At 56.4% G+C, this 21,958-nt stretch overlaps 3 protein-coding genes across 7 annotated transcripts; 1 reads left to right on the top strand and 2 right to left on the bottom strand.

Annotated features, from left to right (window-relative positions):
* Positions 1-2,057: 2,057 nt before the first annotated feature.
* Rpusd1 (RNA pseudouridine synthase domain containing 1) lies at positions 2,058-6,166 on the bottom strand. Of its 3 annotated transcripts, none has more exons than XM_052758760.1 (6): positions 6,042-6,163; positions 5,451-5,639; positions 5,196-5,319; positions 4,915-5,017; positions 4,677-4,778; positions 2,058-3,144 (listed from the first exon to the last, which is right to left on the bottom strand). In XM_052758760.1, the coding sequence occupies exons 2-6, from the start codon at positions 5,630-5,632 to the stop codon at positions 2,735-2,737; spliced, it is 921 nt and encodes a 306-aa protein (XP_052614720.1). In that variant the 5' UTR covers positions 5,633-5,639; positions 6,042-6,163; the 3' UTR covers positions 2,058-2,734. The 3 variants fall into 3 exon arrangements, with proteins under 3 accessions (XP_052614720.1, XP_052614721.1, XP_052614722.1); XM_052758761.1 differs by having other exon boundaries at positions 5,451-5,661; positions 6,042-6,154; XM_052758762.1 differs by lacking the exon at positions 4,677-4,778 and having other exon boundaries at positions 6,042-6,166.
* An 87-nt stretch (positions 6,167-6,253) lies between these two features.
* On the top strand, positions 6,254-14,815 carry Chtf18 (chromosome transmission fidelity factor 18). Of its 2 annotated transcripts, none has more exons than XM_052758759.1 (22): positions 6,254-6,649; positions 6,790-6,969; positions 7,066-7,213; positions 7,355-7,523; positions 7,918-8,010; positions 8,098-8,150; positions 8,272-8,410; positions 9,046-9,255; positions 9,734-9,831; positions 10,050-10,173; positions 10,263-10,411; positions 10,512-10,605; positions 10,914-11,012; positions 11,082-11,212; positions 11,615-11,762; positions 12,592-12,816; positions 12,903-13,052; positions 13,146-13,276; positions 13,847-13,991; positions 14,078-14,209; positions 14,431-14,488; positions 14,577-14,815. In XM_052758759.1, the coding sequence occupies exons 1-22, from the start codon at positions 6,559-6,561 to the stop codon at positions 14,711-14,713; spliced, it is 2,904 nt and encodes a 967-aa protein (XP_052614719.1). In that variant the 5' UTR covers positions 6,254-6,558; the 3' UTR covers positions 14,714-14,815. The 2 variants fall into 2 exon arrangements, with proteins under 2 accessions (XP_052614719.1, XP_052614717.1); XM_052758757.1 differs by having other exon boundaries at positions 6,787-6,969.
* Gng13 (G protein subunit gamma 13) lies at positions 14,775-16,742 on the bottom strand. Of its 2 annotated transcripts, none has more exons than XM_052758764.1 (3): positions 16,622-16,742; positions 15,062-15,193; positions 14,775-14,934 (listed from the first exon to the last, which is right to left on the bottom strand). In XM_052758764.1, the coding sequence occupies exons 2-3, from the start codon at positions 15,157-15,159 to the stop codon at positions 14,829-14,831; spliced, it is 204 nt and encodes a 67-aa protein (XP_052614724.1). In that variant the 5' UTR covers positions 15,160-15,193; positions 16,622-16,742; the 3' UTR covers positions 14,775-14,828. The 2 variants fall into 2 exon arrangements, with proteins under 2 accessions (XP_052614724.1, XP_052614723.1); XM_052758763.1 differs by lacking the exon at positions 16,622-16,742 and adding an exon at positions 16,312-16,436.
* Positions 16,743-21,958: the final 5,216 nt, after the last annotated feature.

The following is a 21,958-nucleotide window of genomic DNA, read 5'->3' as shown; positions in this document are numbered from 1 at the left end:
TATACCATGCGGCACTTGGCACTCAGCTGAAGTCTGGCAGAGCCTGTGATACCAGGGTGCATTCTTTTGATCCCACTGGTTTGTCCTTTGGGAGGTAGGCTGGGTCATGGAGGTTGCAGAGGAGCATCGCCCCTGGTGGTGACCCATCTGCAGCTCCTGTGCCCTGGAGGGTGCTGGCCATGGTATCAGTCATGGCTTTTCTTCATGCTCCAGCAGGGCCACACCTGCCCTGGGGGATTTGCTGCTTTCTCTTTATAATCTTTCTCTTTCTCTCTGTCTCTGTCTCTCTGTCTCTCTGTCTCTCTGTCTCTGTGTGTGTGTGTGTGTGTGGTGTGTGTGTGTGTGTGTGTGTGTGTATGTATGTATGTATGTGAGTACAGGTGTGCGTGGAGATCAGAAGACAACCTTGTCAGGGTTAGTCCTTGCCTTGCCTCTTCCACCTTGTTTGAGATAGTCCTGTACATTCCACTGTTGTGTACATGGCAAGCTGGCCCATAAGCTTCTGAGGAGTTTCCTGTCCCCACCTCCCATGTCACTGTAGAAACTTGGGACTGTGAGCCACCATGTCTGGCTTTATGTGGGCTCTGGGGATCAAAGCTCAGGTCTTCACACCTGTGCAACACGCTACCCACTGAGTTCACTCTCCAGCTCCTCCCCCAGAATGGCTTTTAAAACAGGTCTCTTGTACCAGGCTGGCCTCCAACTCGTTATGTAGCCGAGGATGTCCTTGAACTTGGGATCTTCTTGCTTCTAACTTCTGAGTGCTGGGATTACGGGTGTGCAGCATGCACCACCACATGAAGGTTTTTTGGGGTGTTTGCTTGCTTGAATGTACTGCTAGTGTTGGAACCCAGTGGTTCTACGCATGCTAAGCTGAGCTGCATCCCCAGCCTTATTTCCTCTTCAAAATGGGAAAATCTGCCTTTGGTGGCTTACAGAAGCTGCTGGCCTGGACTCTGAGAGACAATGGCTTTCCTGGACGAAGACAGCCCCCTTATTCAGGCACTGTGCCAAGGTCTGGTGTGTGCCTGTGAGTGCTGAACTTCCTGAGGGAAGCCTTTTGGGAAGTCTTGATATATCCCCGCCTGAGGTCTGGCAGGGAAGGACCCCTGAGGACCACAAAGGTAGGAGGTTAGCCCAGCCCTGCTCCCTATAGGTCACAAGCTGCTGAGCGCATGCCTTAGGGCCCAGGTGCAGACACACTGGTGACAGGACTCAGCAGTGCCTCTGTGTGGTGATGACAGGCATGACAGCTGTTGAACTGGCTTCGGAGTTTGCTGCCAGAGAAGTGAGCTCCCAGTGCCTGGGTCTGCAGAGACATCCCTCCAGATCACCACTATGACTAGGTCTGTGCTGAGTGAGGAACATCCTGAGGCTAAGGAAACAGGAAAAGACCTGTATCTCTCCATGGAAAGACAAAGAAGCATGTGAGTGGCCATTGAGGGCTCAATGGGCGTGGGCACAGCCTCCCCCCAATCTACTCCAAGCTCCCCTTTTGCAGATTGGGAAACTGAGGCACAGGAAGCAGAAGCTCAGGGCCTCATGGTTCTGACTTCCATGTAGTCTTTACCAAGATCTAGTGGGCAGTAGCTTCTGGTCTGGCCCATCATGGCAGCTGTAGTCCAACCCAGAGGCACAGACAGTCCAGGAGACATATTGTAGTGGGGAGGGACTGAGCAGGAGTCACGTGACCTCAGAGGGAATGTTGGCTTTGTGATGTTTCTCCAGTGAGCACTGGGACTCTGGGCACCTAGGTTGTAGGCCAACATGAAGAGAGGCTCTTCTAGGGACCCTGGTTGAAAGCTGCTATACATAGCAATGCTTCTAACTGGGAGTGGCCTTCTGGGGACTGGGTATATGACCCAACTTCTGGTCCCTACTAAGAACCCCCAAAGCCCTTACTACTGGTTTCTCATTGCCTATTGGGTGAGAAAGGGCAGCAGCCATGACCTTAAGGTCTACAGTGGGTCCTGCTAAGCAGCCATGGGATCGAGATCTGCCAGATTCAGCAAGGAAGGGTCAAGGGTACCCCACATCAGACATACTTGTGGTCACTCTCAAGATTGGTCACTGAACATTTATTCTTAATCCTAGACCCTAGCTGCAGCTAGGGTGCTGTGGCCATGGTGTGGTGGATAGGTGAGGCCCAGAAGGCTCCCAGGAAAGGACCCAAAGGCTGACATGACAGTCTATGGCTATGTGGAAGCCAGGCAGGTGGTGACGCAGCAGAAGCTCCAGCCAGGAGCCCATAGAGCAGAAGCAGCATCCACCCTAGTCTTGGAGAGATGGGCATGCATAGAGGGTGCCTTTGTAGATGCCCCAACACATTCCCATGCACTGGGGCCAAACACTGGATGCAGGAGAGGAGATGAGGCCCTGGTAGAGTTCAGCAAAGGCAAAGGCACATGACAGTGGCAGGGAGCAAGAGGCAGGTTGGGCGCTGCAGGTGATTGAGTCCGGCTAGGTTCATGCCAGGATGGCCCTTCTCAGGCACCGTGGGGCCCAGGAGGATCCTGGCTCCGCCCCTCCTGGCTAAGGGCTTGGGCAAGCCTGGGGTGAAGCTTAGGAGGCAGGAAGCTGTTCCAAGAGGAAAAGCCCTAGCTTTCCCTGGAAGAATGATGGAAGACTTGCCTACTGGACATCTGTCCCACAGCCCGAGTGCCCCGTCCTCGAGCAATCGTGGCTGCCTAGCTGCTGAGTGGAGCAGCTCTCAATCCCCAAAGCCCAGCGGCCCTCAGTTGTCTGGCTCCAGTGTCCACTCTGACAACCACTGCAGGCACGATGCTCGCTGTGCCTCAGTCTCAGGAGGGGGCCGTCCTGGCCTGGGCGGCGGGGGGGAGGGGCTGCAGGGCCTCTGCCCTCCATCCATAGGGTTGGGGTCAGGGTCAGTCTGCAGGGCCTGGATGAGCTGTTCAAGGGGTTGAACGCAGGTACGGGGACTCCAGCAGGCGTCAAGGGCAGGCAGGAAGGGGTCGGGTGTACAGGCCTCCACGCACTCAGCCTGTGTGGGGATGCGCAGGTAGAAGGCGTGCAGCATCATGCGGAAAGGTTGGTCCTCCTGGTCCTCAGCCTGTCCGTAAGTCAGGTCACCCACGATAGGGTGGCCAAGGGCACTGCAGTGTACTCGAAGCTGGTGCGTCCGGCCTGTGGGGTCAGGGGAGGGATGGGAGGTCAGGCTGGGATAAACCATTCTTTGTTCCAGCCCTACCTCGTTCTTACAGTACCCAGCAAGTTCCCTGGGGGTGTCTTTGGAGCATCATGGCAGCCCCTTGCATTTTTTTTTTTTTTTTTTTTTTTTTACAGTGCTAGGGTTTGAATCCAGGGCCTTGTTCATGCTGGGCAAATATTCTACAGCTGCACTGTACCCCCCAACTCTCTTTTTTTTCTCCCCTTAAAAAATGTTTTTAAGGACATTTTGACTTTGTGTGCCTGTGTTCCTGCGTGTGCTCGCATGATGCTACAGCGTACAAACGGAGTCAGAAGACAACTCCTAAGACCCTCTTCTCTCCTTGCGCCGTGTGGGTCGGGGGGGCAAACTCGGACTGTCAGGCTTGGCGGCAAGCACCTTCGTCAGCTGAGCCATCTCGCCGGCCCCTTTTCTTTTTTTCTTGAGACAAAAATCTCATATAGCCCAGTGGCCTTGACCTCTTTATGTAGCCAAGGATGGGCATGAACTTCTGGTCTCCCCTGCCTCGACCTCCAGCGTGCTAGAATTACGTTTATGCCACCACGCCTTGTTTACCCCATCTTCTTTTTTATAGCGAGAACCTCCTGCCGGATGGTGGCGGCGGCAGCGCACGCCTTTAGTCCCAGCACTCGGGAAGCAGAAGCAGGTGGATCTTTGTGAGTTCAAGGCCAGCCTGGTCTATAAAGCGAGTTCCAGGACAGCCAGGACTACACAGAGAAATCTTGTCTCGAAAAACAAAACAAAACAAAAAAAAAGAAAAAAGGAAAGAAACACTCTGATGAGTAACCACTCTACAGATCTGTGCCACCATGAAGGGTGGGGCAGGGTGGGGGCAGGCCCTTGGTACGGGATGCATCATATCCCTTCCTATAAATCAGATGTTGGGACTCAGGACTTGAGATTGGACTGGGGTGGCCACTGGTGAGAACACAGCCATCGGGACACTTGGTCTAGCTAGCGAGCTCAGTTAAACCTTCAGGGTACATGCAGGAGCCAGCAAAGATTGCTGGGCCCTGACCACTGTTCCTTGGGTAGCTGTTGCCTTGCTTGCTGACCTTGATCAGATGTCCTCTCTATGCTGATTCCCTGTCGGTTTCCTTCCTCCTGAACAGTTTACCGGAGCTTCCCTGTTTGTGTATCCTGCATTTGGTGTAAACAGCTAGGATGCAAGTATGTAAAACATCTGTAGCGAACTTCTGCCCTCCGGGGTTCTCCCACTGTGCCGTAAGCCTGTATTTAAGGCCTCTTCCCTCCTTCAATAAACGGCATCAGCATTCTACTGAGACGAATGACCCGCTGTCTTGTCTCTGTTTTTAATCCGCAGCCCCTCGTTTGGACATGGTGAACGGGTGGTAGCGTGGGCGCTACAAAAGATCTTGCTATTGGCTCTGCCCACACACCTGGTATAGACCCAGGCAGGCCACTATGCCTATACCTCAAGGTCCTTTCTTGTATGACCAGACTCCTGCCCTCCCTGCCCTGGACATACCCGTGAGTGGCTTCAGCAGCACTTTGGACACAGGGTCACCAGCATACAGCCCATGTTCCAGGACCAACAGCTCTGTGAGACTTGGCTTAGGGTTCTCACAACCTGGATGCAAATGTGAGGGTCAGCTGGGCCAGCCCTAGAGCTTGAGCCAACTCCAATCCACACTTGTCTGGCTGTTCCCATCCATGCAGGCTTCAGGCTGGAGACACGCCCACGGCCCCCATCCCAACCACTATACCGTGTGTGCCCTCGATGCACATGGTGTGGGTCCGCCCCTCTGTAGTGTTCCTGCCAATGGCATAGTTGATTGTCACCTGGCTTTCCTGGATATGGCCCCGGACCTGCCAAGCAAGGACATTAGATATAGCATATAGGGCCACGCTGCTACCTCTAGAGAGAAGGATGTGGCTGAGCTCTACGTGGCCACATAGGCCTGACATGGAGCTTGGGTTAGAGGGACCTGCTGGAGTAGGAGCCTTGAGTCTCCATACTGTATCTTAGGAACTGGCCAGGACTTACTAGCGCCAGGTAGGCTTTGGTGACTCGCCGGTCCTTGAAGCATTTATAAGCGCTGCCCGCAGCTGCTTTATTCAGGGCCACGCACAGCGCCCCACTTGTGGAGAAGTCCAACTGGTGGCAGAACCTGGGAAGGAGCAGAGGGGCAGCAGTGGCTGGACCCTGCTGTGTTCTGGCTTGCACTTTTGTGGCAGAGTCCAGCGTCCCAGAAACCTTTGGAAGGACGGTGCAGTGGGGCTCTCTGTGTTGGCTGTGTACCTGAACCCATAGCAGGTGTCAGGGTCAGCCAGCTCTGGGAAGCGGTGACAAAGCTGCTTCTGTAGGGTCAGGGTCTCCCGCCAGGTCTTGCTATCAATGCGAAGATCCCAATGCTTGTTCACCACCAGGAAGTCGCTGCTCTGGTACACGATGGACAGATTTTCCATGCTGCCAGGCTCCATGGCGGGGCTGCACGCAGGTGGGAGTGAACCTGGGGTGGGAGGGTGCCTGACCTGCCCCTCAAGCACTGTGCACACTTACTGGGCGCCAGCACCTGCTGGAACCCTTTATGCCTTCCACAAGGGGCCAAGCCAGGGGTGTCAGCTCCAGAATGGGAGTCTGGCCAAGGTCAGGAGATTCTGACTTGCCCTGTACTTAGGGTGAGGGAGCTCTCCCTGACCCAGATCTAGAATTAACAGCCTGGTTGTCCAGCTCACCCCTACACACTCGGTTACGGACTTTCCCTGAGTAGACAAGGAAGAGGATTGGGGCTGCTGCGCCCTGATTGGCCCTGGACCACCCAGGACTGCAAGCGCTCCTTAACTTGCCTCCCACCGGCCTGTGACCACAGGCGGACCCTTTAGGACTTACCTGCAAAAGGACCAAGGGGTCAGGATGTCACTTTTCACCCTTGCATCCAACCTGGTTTTCCTATAATAGGGACCAGGTCTTGGCCTGGCTGGCGCGCAGCCCCGCCTTCACCCTGCCCACTCCACTTGCTGATGGATGGCCATACTGGCCAATGGCATTCTTGACCCGGAGCTCCGCCCACTGAAAGATGGTGAGGCCCCTCCCGGACGGTCTGCGCACGCACCTACTTAGCTCCACCTATTTCCCCCGTCTCCCTCATGGACGGATGGCTGTGCAGGCCAATAACAAGCATTCCTGGTCCTCCGGTTCAACCACTGAACTTATTATTCCTCGCCTCCCGCCCTTTACGGGCGAAGACCCTCCCTGCCCCGTTGGCCAATGGTGGGCGCCTCTGGGGACGCCGGCTGTTGATTGGCGGTACTGGAGGCTTGCGGGGAGTGGCGCGCAGTGGCAGTGGCGCGGGAAGTTCTGAGGGTGAGCTAACTGTGGGAGCTGTGGTCTGGCCGCACTGGAGCCCATGGAAGACTACGAGGAGCATCTGTACGGTGTGGAGGATGACTTCCACAACCAGTTCGCGGCCGAGCTCGAAGTGCTGGCGGAGCTGGAAGGTGGGTGCGGGTCCTGGGTCGCGGCCAGGTCGTGGCTGCATCCTGCTTCAGTCCTGAGCTGCGTGGATGAGATAGACAGTGGCTGGGTGTTCGCTTCTTGCTTGGCAGTGTGCGGCTGCTGTGAACCTCTGTCTCAGCAGGGACACAGGACCAGGCGCCCTCTGAGAACCTCCAGACTCCAGCGAGCCGCCCCCCACTGACGTTTGAAGAGGCCATCGCTGGTGGGGACACTGCCCCGCGTCCCTGCCCTGTAAGGTCTCCAGGAAATGACTGCCGCAATATCAGAAAGAATGTTCGTAGGGACCAGCCTGAGTCCTCCAGTATGTCCAATTGGGTACGGGGCACTCGGAGTCGGGGGATGCTGAGGGCCAACTTTCTCTTCTCTGCCTCCTCTTCCTGCTTCTCTCTCTCTGCAGGCCCCATGAGCAAACGGCCCAGGCTGGAGGTGGTGAAGAGGCTGAACTTTGAGCCAAATATGGAGGAGCTCCTGTACCCTGATTCCCCTCCAGGGGACATCACCCCCCCACCGAGTCCTGAGGTCTTCCCTGAGATGTGGAATGCTGGGTGTGTTGCTTGAGGGCATGTAATTTCTACCTGGGAAAGCTGCTTGTCCCTTCCACCTGCTCTGGGAATGGAAGCCTATGGGAGGTGGGTCTGGGTCCAAGTACCCCATTGAGGGTGACTGGAGATGCCTCTCCCTCCTAGGCCCTCAGATGCTGGTGCTGACAAGGGCACAATGCAGGCTTTGCCAAGTCCCCGCAACCCTGTCCTGAGACGTCCCCCTGTCTTAGAGGATTACATCAATGTGACGTCCACAGGTGGAGAGCGGGCTTTTTTGGTGCTTCGGGCTGACCTCACAGGCACTGGGGTGCAGGTGTGTGACCACAGCATGGGGCTAGCCATAGCACTGGTTCCTTTATGTTGCCGATGGGCTTTCGGCAGGTTCCAGTGCCAGTTTCATCTGTCTGAATTGCTAGAAATAGGCACTCCTGTGTAGTCCAGTGTTGGGAACAGCAGTGTTACTTTGGGGGTATGTGGCCTTAGAGTGCCACCCTGTACCCCAGCTGTTAGCTTTCTGTTCTTCTCCCCCCACCCCGCAGCTGACCTCCCTTGGACCTGGCCCTTCTGAGTGAGGCATCGCCTCTCTGATTAGGCATGGTTTTGTCTCTTTCTCTCTGTCAGCCTTTTTGGGGAAGGGCATTGTGGGTGCTCCCATGACCTGGGGGTGGGGGGAGGGTTACAGGGCTGACAAAATCTGTCTCACCCAGAACCCTCTTCCGGATGTCCAGTGGCGAGGCCGTGGCCAGCTGGACCTGCTGGGTGTCCCCTTCGCTTCCCTGAAGGAGCAGGTTGACAACAAGGTAAGTTTAGTGGAGTGTGCGGAGATGTGTGTTGAGTCCGGGTGCTGGCTGGACTTGTCCTGACCCCCGCCTATCCTGTTTGTGTAGCGACGGCAGCAGCTGCTTGAGGAGGCCCAGCAGCTCTCAGACACGCTACACAGGTGACTTGCGTCCTTCCCACCCCAGGAACTCCTGTTGGTTCTTGGACTGACCTCCTGGCATGTATGGTGGACATGGTCACTGTGGCCCCTGTGTAGTGAATCGGGACTTGGTTCTCTGCAGCCTCAGGTCTGAAAGGGAGGAGGCTCTACTTGAGGGGACCCCTGAGGAGGAGCCAGCCCCTGGCCAGGACACTGCTCAGCACTGCCTCTGGGTGGATGAGTTTGCACCCCAGCACTACACAGAACTGCTCAGCGATGACGTGAGTTCTTACTCTCACTTAGGTGTGACTAGCTGGCCTTCTCAGCATGAGGAAAGGGCCAGGGCCAGTTGATATTTGTGCTGCTGGGCCACTGGGTGCTAAGGATGATGTGGGGACTCTTGAGTGGTAAGTGGGGAAACTGAATCGGCACAAAACTAGTTGACTGTGACCTGCTGTGGCCTTTATTAGGGGTCTAGACGTCCTAGCCCCATGGTTCTCAACCTTCCTAATGCTGTGACCCTTTAATACAGTTCCTCATGTTGTGGTGACCTCCAACCATAAAATTATTTTTGTTGCTACTTCATAACTATAATTTTGCTACTGCTATGACTTGTAATGTAAACACCTGTGTTTTCCAATGGTCTTGGGCAACTCCTATGAAAGGGTCATTCGACCCCCCAAAGGGGTCATGGCCCACAGATTGAGAATCACTGTCCTAACCTGTCCTTTTGCTCACCCTCAGCAAGTGGTGCTAGGTTGTCCTGGGGTGAGCATGGGGTTCCAGAGGTTGGGCCAGGGCTACGAGATGGGGCCTTTAGTGAGCCTGGGCCTTCCTCCTGAGCCCCGGCGTCCCTGTCGGTGTTGAGAATGTGGGTTTGGCAGGGGCCCTTCCCTTAGACTTTTCTTCTTAACAGTTCACTAACCGCTGCCTCCTCAAGTGGCTGAAGCTGTGGGACCTCGTGGTGTTCGGCCACGAGAGGCCTGCCCGGAAGGCCAGGCCCAGTGTAGAGCCGTCCCGGGTGGGGAAGGAGGCCGCGGCCCCTGGCAAGTGGAAAAGCCATGAGCAGGTGCTGGAGGAGATGCTGGAAGCTGAGCTGGACCCAAGCCGGAGGCCCCGGCAGAAGGTAAACCCCACCTGGGCCTGTGTGAACACTGCTGAGCTTGGGGCTTTGCCCTCGGGTAGCGGGTGCTATTGCAGTCGTCTTTGGGGGTCCATGGGGCATCTCTAACTTTTCTAGAGTCTGTGGGTATGATCACATCGGGGTTGGCATCGGTGCCAATGTTGTGAACTTGAAGTTGCATCCATTCTCCTAGGGGTTTAGATAAAGCCAGCACTCCTTGAAGGCTCCATGCCTCCCTCACCAACAAGATGATGGACGGTGGGGAAGGGGAATGGGCCCACAGGGTGGGTCTTGGGGTTCCTGTCAAGTGCCAACGTAACTTGCTTCCTCGGGGTTTTCTCTTACTCTGAGTGTCCTGGGTGTTCTCATTTGATGGCTGGTGTGGGGAGCAGTGATCAACCTTGTTTCTAGTCCTTGGCTACTGGCCAGGGGCTCCCTGGAGGCTAAGGGATCAGCAGCCTATCCTCTACTTTGACTATAGGTGGCACTGCTCTGTGGCCCTCCGGGACTAGGCAAGACCACACTGGCACATGTGGTTGCCCGGCATGCAGGGTATTGCGTGGTTGAGATGAATGCAAGGTGAGTGGAGGAGAAGACCCATGTCTGGGGCTTCTGTGAGACTGAGCCTAGGTGCAGCTCTAAAACCCTGGCTGGTGGGTGGGGCTAGGGTCTTGGATGTGGGACATGTCCTTCATTGCTTACTGAGCTTGGTGGTAGCTAAATCCAGTGGGAGCCTCATAGCGTCCTGCTGGGATGCTGGCTGCTACCCATCACTCGTCTTGGCCTTGCTATTCCAGTGATGACCGTAGTCCTGAGGCCTTCCGTACACGCATTGAAGCGGCTACGCAAATGGAGTCGGTGCTGGGTGCAGGTGGGAGGCCCAACTGCCTGATTATTGATGAAATCGACGGGGCTCCCACGGTAGGCCTCCCTGCTGCTGGGGTGGGTAGGAAGGCAGGTTGGGTGCACCGGGGCTTTGGCTCACTGACCTCTTCTGTGTCTCCCTGAAGGCCGCCATCAATGTTCTCTTGAGTATCTTGAATCGCAAGGGTCCACAGGAGGCAGAGCAAGGGGGCACAGCTGTACCTGCAGGGGGTCGGCGACGCAGGGCCGAGGGGGGCCTCCTAACAAGGCCCATCATCTGCATCTGCAATGACCAGTGAGTGCAGTGGTGGGACTGGGCCTTCCTGGGCAGAGGGTCTCCTGGCTTGACCCCTGTGCCTGTCCCTGGTGTGGCGACGGCAGGTCCTGTCCTACAGGTTTACACCTTCCTTGAGGCAGCTGAAGCAGCAGGCTTTCCTGCTCCACGTTCCGCCAACTCTGCCCTCCAGGCTGGTGCAGCGGCTCCAGGAGGTCAGCAGGGCAGGGAGGGAGCCAGCTTCCAGTGGGAGATGCAGCCTCTCTCCTGACCTCCCTTCCCACCTTCCTTCCCCGTGAGCTCCCTGGTGCTCTCACACTGGCTGTGGCGTTGACTGTCAGGGTGTAGTACAGGCCTGTTGCAGGAACGGAACTGCACTCTCTGGCCGCCCCAGCACAGGACTGTTGGCCTGTGTCCAGGGAACCGGGTTGTGGCCACAGGGTTGGCTCCGAGGATGTGCTAGACTGGGCGTGGGTCCTCTCGGCGACGGTGGTAGACACTCTGGTGCTTGCCCCGCCCCTAGATCTCCCTGCAACATGGCATGCGATCTGACCCGGGTGCACTAGCTGCCCTCTGTGAGAAGACTGAAAACGATATCCGTGCCTGTATCAATACCCTCCAGGTGGGTGCACGGCTCGGCTGAGGCAGGGTGGGGTGAGATGGCTGCTGCTCACTCCAGCCCTTTGTCCAGTTTCTGTATGGGAGGGGCCGGCGGGAGCTGAGCGTGAGGGACGTGCAGACCACCCACGTTGGCCTGAAGGACCAGCGCAAGGGGCTATTCTCCGTGTGGCAAGAGGTCTTCCAGTTGCCCAGGGCTCAAAGGTAGGTAGTCCAGGAGGTATGAGTGGGTCAGCCTTGTTCTGGATGCTCCTGGTGCCTAGAGCCAAGACACAACCTGATAGTGCCAGGGCTCCAGGGTAGCCGTTTGGTCTCAGTTGTGTCCTGTGGGTAGGGACCTGACTTGGGTTGGGGGCCCAGTTAATTTCCCAAGGGGAGTTGCCTAGAGCCTCCTAAATCTGTGGCCCCAGAGGGTGACCTTCCCTGACCTTCCTTTAGTCAGTCAGAGCAGAGTTGGCTCTGCGTAGAGATTCTTGTTCCTTCAGAGTGATGTAAGACAGGCCAGCCAAGGCTTCCCTCTGAACATAGAGGGTGTGGCTAGGATGGCTGGTGGCATCTTTGCCTTCAGCTGGGCTCAGCCCCAGCCTCAGCACCCTCTGCTTGCAGGCGACTCGTGGGCCAGGACCTGATCCTACCAACTCAGGCTCTCCTGCTCAGTGACGGGGACAAGGGCTCCCTGACCCTGGCCTCCCAGCGCTTCTACCATATCCTCCGTGTGACTACCTCTGCAGGCGAGCATGAGAAGGTTGTCCAGGTACCGTGCTCACCCCAGCTCTTATGAGTCTGGTACTAACAGAAGATGCCCTGGGTCTGTTCCAGAGTGAGGGGTGTGGGTGGATAGGTGTCAGGCATCCAAGGGGATGGGAGGATTAAGGACAGGGGCCGCAAGAAGGACCCTCAGACCCAGGAGGGTAACTGCAGGGATAAATTTGGAGGTTACAGGAGGCAGAGAGCTTAGGCATCTCAGGGTAAATTTTGGTCTGGTGGCTGGGAACCATTTAGGGATCCCTGTGAGGTACATGTTGGGGTCTGGGGCTTAGAGACACTAAATTCTAGATGGAGGCTGCACGTGGTGTGGAAAGCAGGTAGTGAGAGGTTTGGACTTGAGCAGATGACATAGCCTCCATCACTCCCCAGAGGCCTGGCTTAAGCTGCTTTCAACTCTAAGCAGCTTTGGATTAGCAGTTGGGAATCCGCGGACAATCTGGAAATCTGCGGTTTGGAGGGGCTATGTGGTGTGGCCAGTGGGAACTGGACTCCCACGGGCCAAGCAGGGGGCTGCTGTGCCCTGGCTTCCGAGGACATAGCTTTCTGCCACTTCAGGGAGGGGCTGGGGACTGGACCGTGTGAGCCTCTAGAGGCAGGTGGGTGGGCCATCCCCTCCCCCTTGTCTCAGGGTCTTTCTTAGACAAGTAGATCCTTCCCTGGATAGGCAGCTGATCCCTACACCTTGGACTTGACAGAGCAGGAGCTAGAGAAAGGATCCTGAGGCTGATACTCACGCTGTGGGAAGATGAGGGGGTCAGAGGCTCCGGGCCTTACCCGCTCCTGCAGGGGGTTCATGGCCTGCTCGCTACCCTTAGGGCCTGTTTGACAACTTCCTACGCCTCCGGCTTCGGGACTCCAGCCTAGGGACCGTGTGCTGTGCCCTTGACTGGCTGGCCTTTGATGACCTGCTGGAGCAGGCTGCCCACCATGGCCAGAGCTTCCAGCTGCTGCGCTACCTGCCCTTCCTGCCTGCCGCCTTCCACGTGCTCTTCGCCTCCAGCCACGTGCCACGCATCACTTTCCCCAGCAGCCAGCAGGAGGTGTGTCCTCATCGGCTGCATTTGTACTTAGGGTTGGGCCCAGGGGGGGTTCTACTGCCCTGGCCTGAGCTAACTTTCTGTCCTAGGCCCAGACCCGGATGAGCCAGACGAAGAACCACCTCCAGACCTTGGTGTCAGGTATGGCACCCGCCACCCGGAGCAGGGCCACACCTCAGGCGCTTGTTCTGGATACCCTCTGCCTGCTCCTGGATGTCCTGGCACCCAAGCTGCGCCCTGTGAGTGTCAGATTTGGAGGAAAGGATGGAGTTTGTGGCTGAGGTGGCTCCTGGCATCGCTCAGTTGCCCCTTCTTTGCCCGCTTGACCCTAGGTGAGCACACAGCTGTACAGTGCCCGTGAGAAGCAGCAGTTGTCCAGCCTTGTGGGTACCATGCTTGCCTACAGTCTCACCTACCACCAGGAGCGCACACCTGATGGGCAATACTTCTACAGGCTGGAGCCGTGAGTGCCCTTGTGCCTGGGGCAGGGGGACCACCTGGGGACTTGCAACGGGGGTGCCAAAGCCAGTGTGGTCTTGGTGAGGCGTCCAAGGGGTTGTTGGTTGCAGGTTAGGTTTGGCACAGCTGTGGCTGGCACTGTGCCCCACCCCAGGTCAGACATAGTTCTGAGATCCAGATTTCAGTGTAGGGTTCATATAACCTCTGTCCATCCAAAGGTGGACAGTCTTCTATGTCTTTGTGTCTGCTGCTCCTGGGGGCTCCAGAGGCCTAGAGTGGCTTGAGGCACAGCAGCAGTGACCCTGGCATCCTGCAGTGCCAGTGAGGCCCGCAGTGTTCCCGCCTGGTCTTACTTCCTCCCTGAAGCACTCTGCATGTTCTATGTCTTCCCACTTCTAGGTGGGGGAGCTGAGGGTTAAAGTAATTAGTCTTCGGCCACCACTGGGTTAGGATGTAGTAGTGTCAGGGTCTCCCACACCCAAGGTCTCGACCTTGGTTTGTGGGGCTGGTGTAAGAGGCAGACCCTGGCACTGCTGACCGGTACCCTGATACCTTGCCTCACCCACCCGGTCAGGAATGTGGAAGAGGTCTGCCGCTTCCCTGAGCTGCCTGCACGCAAGCCCCTCACCTACCAGGCTAAGCAGCTTATTGCCCGGGAGATTGAAATGGAGAAGATGCGGCGGGCAGAGGCTTTGGCCTGGGCTGGAGGCGGCCCTCAGGTAAGCTTGCCCCCCTGGTGCTGAGCTAGCATATTCTATCAGTGGTTTGGCCCTGACCAGCCAGCGCTCATCACTCTTCTCTTCAGGTGGACGAGGGTCCCTCAGGGCCTGCGTGTCTGCGGACGGACCGCGGAGAGAAAGGGGTGGGGCAACCTGCCCCACGTAACCACGAGCAGCGTCTGGAACACATCATGAAGAAAGCAGTCGTGCAGGAGCAGGTGGGGGGTGGGTAGGGCTGGGGCAAAATGGTGAGTGGGGGAGGGCTTTCTCCAAGTCCCAAGACCCCACCTGTTGCTCCCAGGGAGTGGGCAGTGGGTTAGGAGAAGTACTCCTAGATGTGGGCCTTGCTCTGAGGCATTGACGTCTCCTCTCCCATGGGAAAGGCCTGGGTGTGCCCACTTGCCCACCTACCGGTCTGATGGCCCCTCTTCTCTGATAGCCCGAGAGGGACTTCTTTGGACGTGTGGTCATCAGGAGAGTGGCAGTCCCAAGCAGAGGTGTGTGTGGGTCACAGAAGGAAGTGGGGTGGGGTGGGGACATTGACTGGGATCTGTCTGCTGAGGTGCAACCCTTTGGTCCCTGCAGAGGCTGAGGCCCCAGAGAAGGACACAGACGAGTGGCGCATGGGTGTGGCAGTGGGCAGGAGTGAGGTGTGGTTCCGGTTCAACGAAGGTGTCTCCAATGCTGTGCGGCGCAGCCTGTACATCAGGGACCTGCTGTAGCCCCACTGCCCCAGGACATCAGATCACACTGACTCCCACAGGGAATGTACAAAAGCCAAGACACCTGGAGACGTCTATTTATAAAGTCACACCTTACACAGAGTGTGGGTCAGGCTCATAGGATGGTACACTTGGCCTTCTCTACCCAAGGGTTGTTCTTCATCAGGTCAGGGTTCAGGAAGGGGTCCTTGGGGATCCCATCCTCGATCCACTTGAGAAGCCTGTGAGCAGGGGGTTTCAGTGAATGTCGGTCATTCCCCTGGCACCTGCCCGCTGGGGTGGGAGGCCCTGGCTGATACAAGGGACAGTGGCAGGACAGGCAAAGGGCACACATCACAGGGCACTCACTCGGGGATCGTCTTGGAGGACATCTCCCTCTTGAAGGCCAGCTGGTACTTGAGGCTCTCCACCTCCTTCTTCATCTGGGGCACATCCCACTCCTCCATGGCGTCGGGGGCGTCGGAGGTAGCCAGCCTGAGGCTGGTGGGCAAGAGAAGCAAAAGAGCTTGGTCTGCAACCCTACCCCCGACCCCAGGACAGAGGAGACTCCACCTGCTCCTGGGGACTGCTGCCCATCGGACGATACCACCCACTGGCCCTCCCTGAGGTCTGCAGCGATGATGTTGGGGAACCAGGCCTGGACAGTTCCACAGGGGCCTACTAACGAGGCCCCTGGGCCTCCTCTACCCAGTGGAGCTGATTAGCTGTAGAGCAAACTTTCCGTTCTTGGCAGGGCAAATGAGCCTGACAAGGCCCAGCCCTGGATTTGTAGGACAGCCTCATCCCTGCCCAGGGAGACAGCAAGATGGACTCCTGAGTATCCAGAGCAGACCCCACCTCCATCCTCATTCTGGTCCCACTTCTAACTCAGACCCTGAGTAGGGTGTAAGGGTGGGATGAGGGCCCTGAGAGGCTGGGTGCTGCCTGGCCCTCCTGGGTGCCTGTTTTGCATGGGTAAAGAGGCCAAGTTAATCTCGGGGCTGGGAGGATTTGGCTGCAATTTGCATGTAGGGTGGAGTATGTGCAGAAGGTCTGGGGATACAGGCATTCGGTAAGGCCAGGACTTGGGAGGTGGGTAGCCTCCTGAGACCACTGTTTCCAGACAGACAGCCGTCACCGACCTGACTGGGGAGAACTGTCAGTTTGGGCACAAAAATGGGCCTCCCTTTGCTCCTCCCTGTCTCGGTGCGCTCCAGAAGACCAAGTCCCTGGTTCTCCCTCCAATCACAGCTTCCTCGACCTTGAGAGGGGTCTGGCACCTTGTGCCTGGCAGAGCCTCTATCCCGGGATACTGCAGCTGAGCCGGCCTTGGGGAGCGTCTAGGACCCGGTGATGGTGCAACCTCTAGAGTTGCCCATCATAAAGGGGTCCTGGGAGGGCTCGCAAGGAATGGGTGAGAGGTTGCATGGGCTAGTATCTCCGGGTGTACGCGGCCGCCTGCAGAGTACCTTTCCCAGAGACCCCCAAGTTACAGCGCCCCACCCTGCCAGGTTCTCCCGCGCCACACATGCCGACAGCCACGTGGGCGGAGGACCAGCTGCGGGTCCTCCACGAATGGGAGCACCTGGGCTGGGGGCATGGCCCACCACTGGCCCTACCTGCGCTGCTGCCGCCGCCGGAGCCCGGCCGCCGGTGCACCCCGAGACGCCCCCGGCCAGGCGCACGGCGGCGCACACGGGCACTGCGGGCGGCGCGCACGGCGCAGGACAGACGCGCCCCCCGCCGCGCAGCGATCGCTCCTGCGCCGCTGGACTCGATCTGTCGGCCGCCCCGCCCCTGAGGCCCGGAGGCAGTTGCCCTAGTCCCCAGGAGTTAGGATTAGACCGGGGGGCGTCCACCTAGTCAAACCCCGGAGCCCTGGGGTCTGTTTTTCCCCCCCAGTGTGAGGGTTCTGTTCATTGGACTTACTTTTGAAGGAGACAGCAAAAGCAGAGATGACAAGGGCCGAGGGATGTGTGGAGTGAGGCTGGGCTGTCCGAGCCAGGGGAGCCCAGGCAGGCGCCCCGCCCACTCTTGCCACCTGGGGCCTTGGCACCGCCTTCACAGGGCTGGGCTGACCCCAAGAGTTCCCTGGGCTGCTCTCACGGCCTCTGCAGGCCTCCCCTGGGGTGGGACATGCAGCGGCCGGTCCAGTCTTTCCTTGGTCAGCTAGGACTGTGCTGGCTGCCCACTTGGCTAGGTTCTTGGACTGTCCTGTGACACTGGGACCACGACCCTAGTGGGCAAAATATACCCCACCCATTGAGGCTTCTCTGGTCAGGACCCTCTTATGCTACCAGCCAGCTGGAAGTGTGGAGGGGGGCAGAACACTTACGCACCGTGGCCTTTGCAGCCCACTGGGTGCTGGTGACCTTCAGTGTTGTCCACTTATGGTAGGCTAGGAAACGTCCTGCAGAATCCCCGGATATGAGCCTCTCCTGGCAGGGGCTCAGGAGTCCAGAGCGCGGCTACCTTCTTGGTACCTTCCCCCATTCCCAGGTAATGACTTCAAAACAGCTACCCTTTAATCTGCTCAGGACTGGACATGAGTGGCCCTCCACACTGCAAAACCTGATGCTTCGGGAGGTGGGTAGGCCAGTTTCTTAGATGATGCTGCATGGCCTTTGGGACCCCTGAGGAGGAAGAGTACTTCCTTAGCCACAGGACTGAGCCCTGTGCCCATCAGCCAGCTGCCTACTCCTCAGAGACTGTAATAGGGCTGCAGTAGGCTAGTCCTGCCTTCAACTTCGCAGGGCAGCTCCTCCCTCCCCGGCTCACTTCCCAGGGTCACTCCTGTCATAGTTACACTTCACAAGCTCTTGGGGGAGCTCTACCCTGGGGACCTTCCTATGACGAATGCTGCAGGCTGCAACCTGGACAGGGGGCCCCAGGCAGCAACAGCAGCCTCTGGAGGAGGGGCAGACTAGGTTGGCGCTCCGGAAAGGCAGGCTTGCCCTGCCAAGTACTCTGGGTCCTCTGTGGGCTGGAGCTCTATTGAATGGCTATTCTGCCCTTACCTGGACAACAAGATAGGTCAGGGTTAGAGGAACTGAAACAGTTCAGGAGCCCCCACTGCTCAGCCTGCTCAGGAGATGGCCTGGAACCTTGCAACTATGATCGAAGGACAGAGAAGGTCCCTCTGTCCCTCGGACTCCCAGGACCATCAGTCACGCAGCAGGTTTTCCTCGTGTCATCGGTGAAATGGGGTAACCGTGCTTCCCTGCCCCCTGACGGGCATCAACATGTGGCATCTCTGGAACTGGGGCACGCTAGGGAGCAGATTATTTATTATGGATTTTAGGGGTGGGGAGCTTAAGGCTAATGGTACCAGGTCTCAGGCAGATGGCAGCTTTTCCTGGCAGGGTGGAGGGCAGTCATATTTCCTGGGACCTGTGTGTATCCTCCCTCCCTGGGCCTTTTGTGTGCTTCTGTAACTGGGTGAGCACCCTAACACTTAGGTTACTGTGGGTGTCCCCTTGTGGCAGGAGAGAGTCTGGGAGAGCCACCAGAGAGTACAGTGACAATAGGGAGAAAGTAGGGGGCTAGCCACTCCAGGGGCTGCAGACAAGGTCACCTCCAGAAGGCTCCATGGTGCCTACATTCACTGGGATGAGGTAATGTTTCTGACTGGGCTCCAGTGGGACAATCTGAACCCTCAGGTGAGCCCCAGGTCTTGGGGGAGTTCCTGTTGCTGAGGACAGTAGGCAGTGGGCCCAACCTGCCTTAATGTCTCCTAACCCAGCTCTAGGACTCTGGACTCGGGGAAGTTAGCTAGGGAACAATTGAGGTGAGGAAGTGAGTCCTGGAGGAACTATGGGTCCTAGAGGTAGTCAGGTCTTGGACCCGGATTGGAAGGCCTCAGGATACCATCTGTTAGCCAGGTGTGGTGGGTCCAAGCACTGGGGAGGAAGAGGCAGGAGGATCTCTGTGAGTTCTAGGCCAGTCTGCTCTACAGAATGAGTTCCAGGTCAGCCAACGTCGCATAGTGAAACCCTGTCTCAAAAACAACAACCAAAACCCACCATAAAAAACAAAAAACAAACAATCAGAAAAAACAAAGGGGCTGGAGAGATGGTTCAGAGGTTAAGAGCATTGACTACTCTTCTGGAGGTCCTGAGTTCAAATCCCAGCAACCACACGGTGGCTCACAACCGTCTATAATGAGATCTCATGCCCTCTTCTGGCCTGCAGGCAAACATATAGGCAGAACACTGTATACATAATAAATAAATCTTTAAAAACAAACAAAAAACCAGACACCATCTGTTCTGAACCCGAGTCCCTGTCTGGGCTACAACAGGGATCTTCTGATTTCTTAGTTCCCACCCTCCTGCCCAAGCTGGACTTGAAGCTTCCTGAATGTCCCGCCCAGCTCTCTAAAGCAGGATGTAGCCTGGAGGGGTCTTGATGCTAGGCCACAGTAGTGACATGCGATGAAAGTTTTGTGAAAGATGCTGGGTGTCATGGCACATACCTTTACTCCTAGTACTCGGGAGGCAGGAGGATCTCTCAGTTTGAGGGCATTGTAGTCTAGATAGCGAGTTCCAGGCCAGTCAGGGCTCTATAGTGAAACTCTTTGACTCAAAAGAAAAACAAAACCAACGTGCCCCCCCCCCAAAAAAAAAAGTTGGGTGGAAGGAGGGCTTTCAAGAAAGAATGTGGTATCCTCCTGCTAACAACAAGTGTGAGCAGCCATCCCCTGGGCTCTTTATGAAATTAGGGCATTAACTGGGCCGTTGGGCGAGCACACACAGGGTTCCTTCCACTGGCCTAGAAATGGCCTCCCCAGGCTAGAACGCTCCTAATAGGAGCTGAGATAGCTAATAGGCCACTTCGTCCTGGGCCAGCCAAATCTGGAGGCCATTGTGATGATCTGGTGTAGCCAGGGCTGAGCCGATTGCTTTATCCTTAAGTCCTCAGGGGTGGTAGGGGGTGGTGGTGGTGGTGAATAAACCAGACAGAGAAGCATTTCAGAAGTTCCATGCAGAGGACAGCCCCTAACCCCATCTGGTTGATTCTCTCAGAAATAAAAGTACAAAGATCAGGGCTTGCCCAAGCCAAGAGGAAAGAACTCAGGTTGGCCATTCTCCATCCACTGAGAAGGCTGAGCATGTGACCTGTGACCCTGAAGGCCATCGAGATCTGTGAAGCCCCTTTTATGGGGGACACAGTAACGGGAGCTGAGCCAGAGCTAGGCCTTCCAGTTAACTTTGTCCCTATCCCTGCAGGCCACAGAAGCCAACACAGGGGTCGGGGAAATGCTGCTTCATGTTATACAGCTCTTAACAGACTAGACGGCTTTTTATAGCATCTTAGAAAGCATAGAGGTGGGTTTCAAAAATGATCTAGACAGCTACAAGGAGCACTGTCATGTTGAGGAGATGGCCCAGTGATTAAAACTCTCACCTTGTGTGAGGATGGGGGTTTGGACCCCCAGTTCCCACATAGATGCCAGGTGGGTGTAGCAGCTGTTCAGTAATTCCAGCAGCACTCGTAAGGTAGAGACAAAGTGTGGTGGTTTGAATAAGAATGGCCCTCATAGACTCATGTATTTGCATGCTTGGTCTCTAGTTGATGAACTGTTTGGAAAGGACTAGGAGGTGTGGGTCTGGAGGGGGTATGTCACTGAGAGTGGGCTTTGAGGTTTCGCCAGTCTCTCTCTCTCTCTCTCTCTCTCTCTCTCTCTCTCTCTCTCTCTCTCTCTCTCTCTCTCTCTCTCTCTCTTTCTCTCTCTCTCTCTGCTGTCTTTGGATCAGCTACTGCTCCAGCACCATGCCTGTCTGCTTCCTGCCATGATGATCGTGGACTAACCCTCTGAAACTATAAGCAAACCCCTGCTTAAAAGCTTTCTTGGTCATGATGTTTCTTCACAGCGATAGAACAGTAACTGAAACATAGAGGATCCCCGGAACAAGCTTGCTAGCCAGGCTGGCTGTACTGGTGAACTCTGGGTTCAACTGAGAGACCCTGCCTTGATGAACTATTGGACAGCCTTTGAGGAGACTCCCAATGTCAACCTTGGGTCTCTAGAAAAATATGCACACACATGCATGTGTGTGTGTGTGTGTGTGTGTGTGTGTGTGTGTATACACATGTGCATACTCACCACACATACAGACACACAAGAGGAAAGGGAGCGCTGGGCGGTGGTGGCGCATGCCTTTAATCCCAGCACTCGGGAGGCAGAGGCAGGCGGATATTTGTGAGTTCGAGGCCAGTCTGGTCTAAAGAGAGAGATCCAGGAAAGGTGCAAAGCTACACAGAGAAACCCTGTCTCGAAAAAAAAAAAAAAAAAAAGGCAAGGGAATGTAATGTTATTCCAAGGAAGACACACCTGGACAGCTCTTGTCCAGTTCCACCCCTGGAGACAGCTAACAGTAGCTTAGGGACACAGACTCCATGCCCCTGTCTTGGGAAGCATACCTCTTAACTGGGCTGACTGAAGTCTTGGACACCATAGTAATTACGGTGAACTGAGGCCCCTGCTTCAGAGAAAGGCTTGCTGAAGACATGGGTGTCTCTGTGCTAACAAGTCTGCAAGTTGTGCATGGCAGTGCCTGTGTGCAGCCTAGCACTTGGGAGGCTGAGGCAGGATCACTTGACGTTTAAGGCTAGCATAAGCTACGCTATCAGACCCTATGGGGGGGAGGGGGAGATTCTACCTAATAGAGGGGCAGGAGTAGGCATTGGGAGGCTGCAAGGACAAGACCCACACCCAGTGGTGGTACCATATGCATCTCTCTGACACTGTGGTTCCTGCCCAAGGACTGGGGTCACTATCCCCAGAAGAGCAGCAACTGCGACTCCATATGATTGCTCTTTGTGGAGCCAGGCAGCAGGTTCTGTCAGGGCACTGATCCCCAAACCTCACACCAAGGGGAATGACAGACATTGACTAAGGCAAGCTTCCTGAACAGGCAGTGTTGCTCAGCTGGAAGCAGTGAATTTCCGGAGCAGGGAGAATGTTTCTGTGTTTTGCACCTCCCCTGACACCCGGCCACTGAGGCTGGGTGGGGTCCATGGGCACGGTCTCTCCCTGAAGGTACGGATAGTGTCTAGCAGCTGTGTTGTGCCCTGGGCAGCACAGGGTATGCAGGTGAGGTCATGTGTGGAGCCACATGAGTAGGAATGGTCCACATGACATCCCGTGGCGAGGGTGGATAGGTGAGATCTACTGTACCTGCTCTGTCCCGGACATCCTTGTTTGTACCTGGACTGTTTCTAAGGATGCCTGCAGAGTTGCTCCAGGACAGAGGGAGAGCAGCT

This window comes from Peromyscus californicus, unplaced genomic scaffold (genome assembly GCF_007827085.1).
Source record: "Peromyscus californicus insignis strain IS unplaced genomic scaffold, ASM782708v3 Scaffold_3__1_contigs__length_106647218, whole genome shotgun sequence".
In the NCBI taxonomy this organism is placed as follows: Eukaryota; Metazoa; Chordata; class Mammalia; order Rodentia; family Cricetidae; genus Peromyscus; species Peromyscus californicus.
This window is presented reverse-complemented; position numbering and strand designations above follow the sequence as displayed.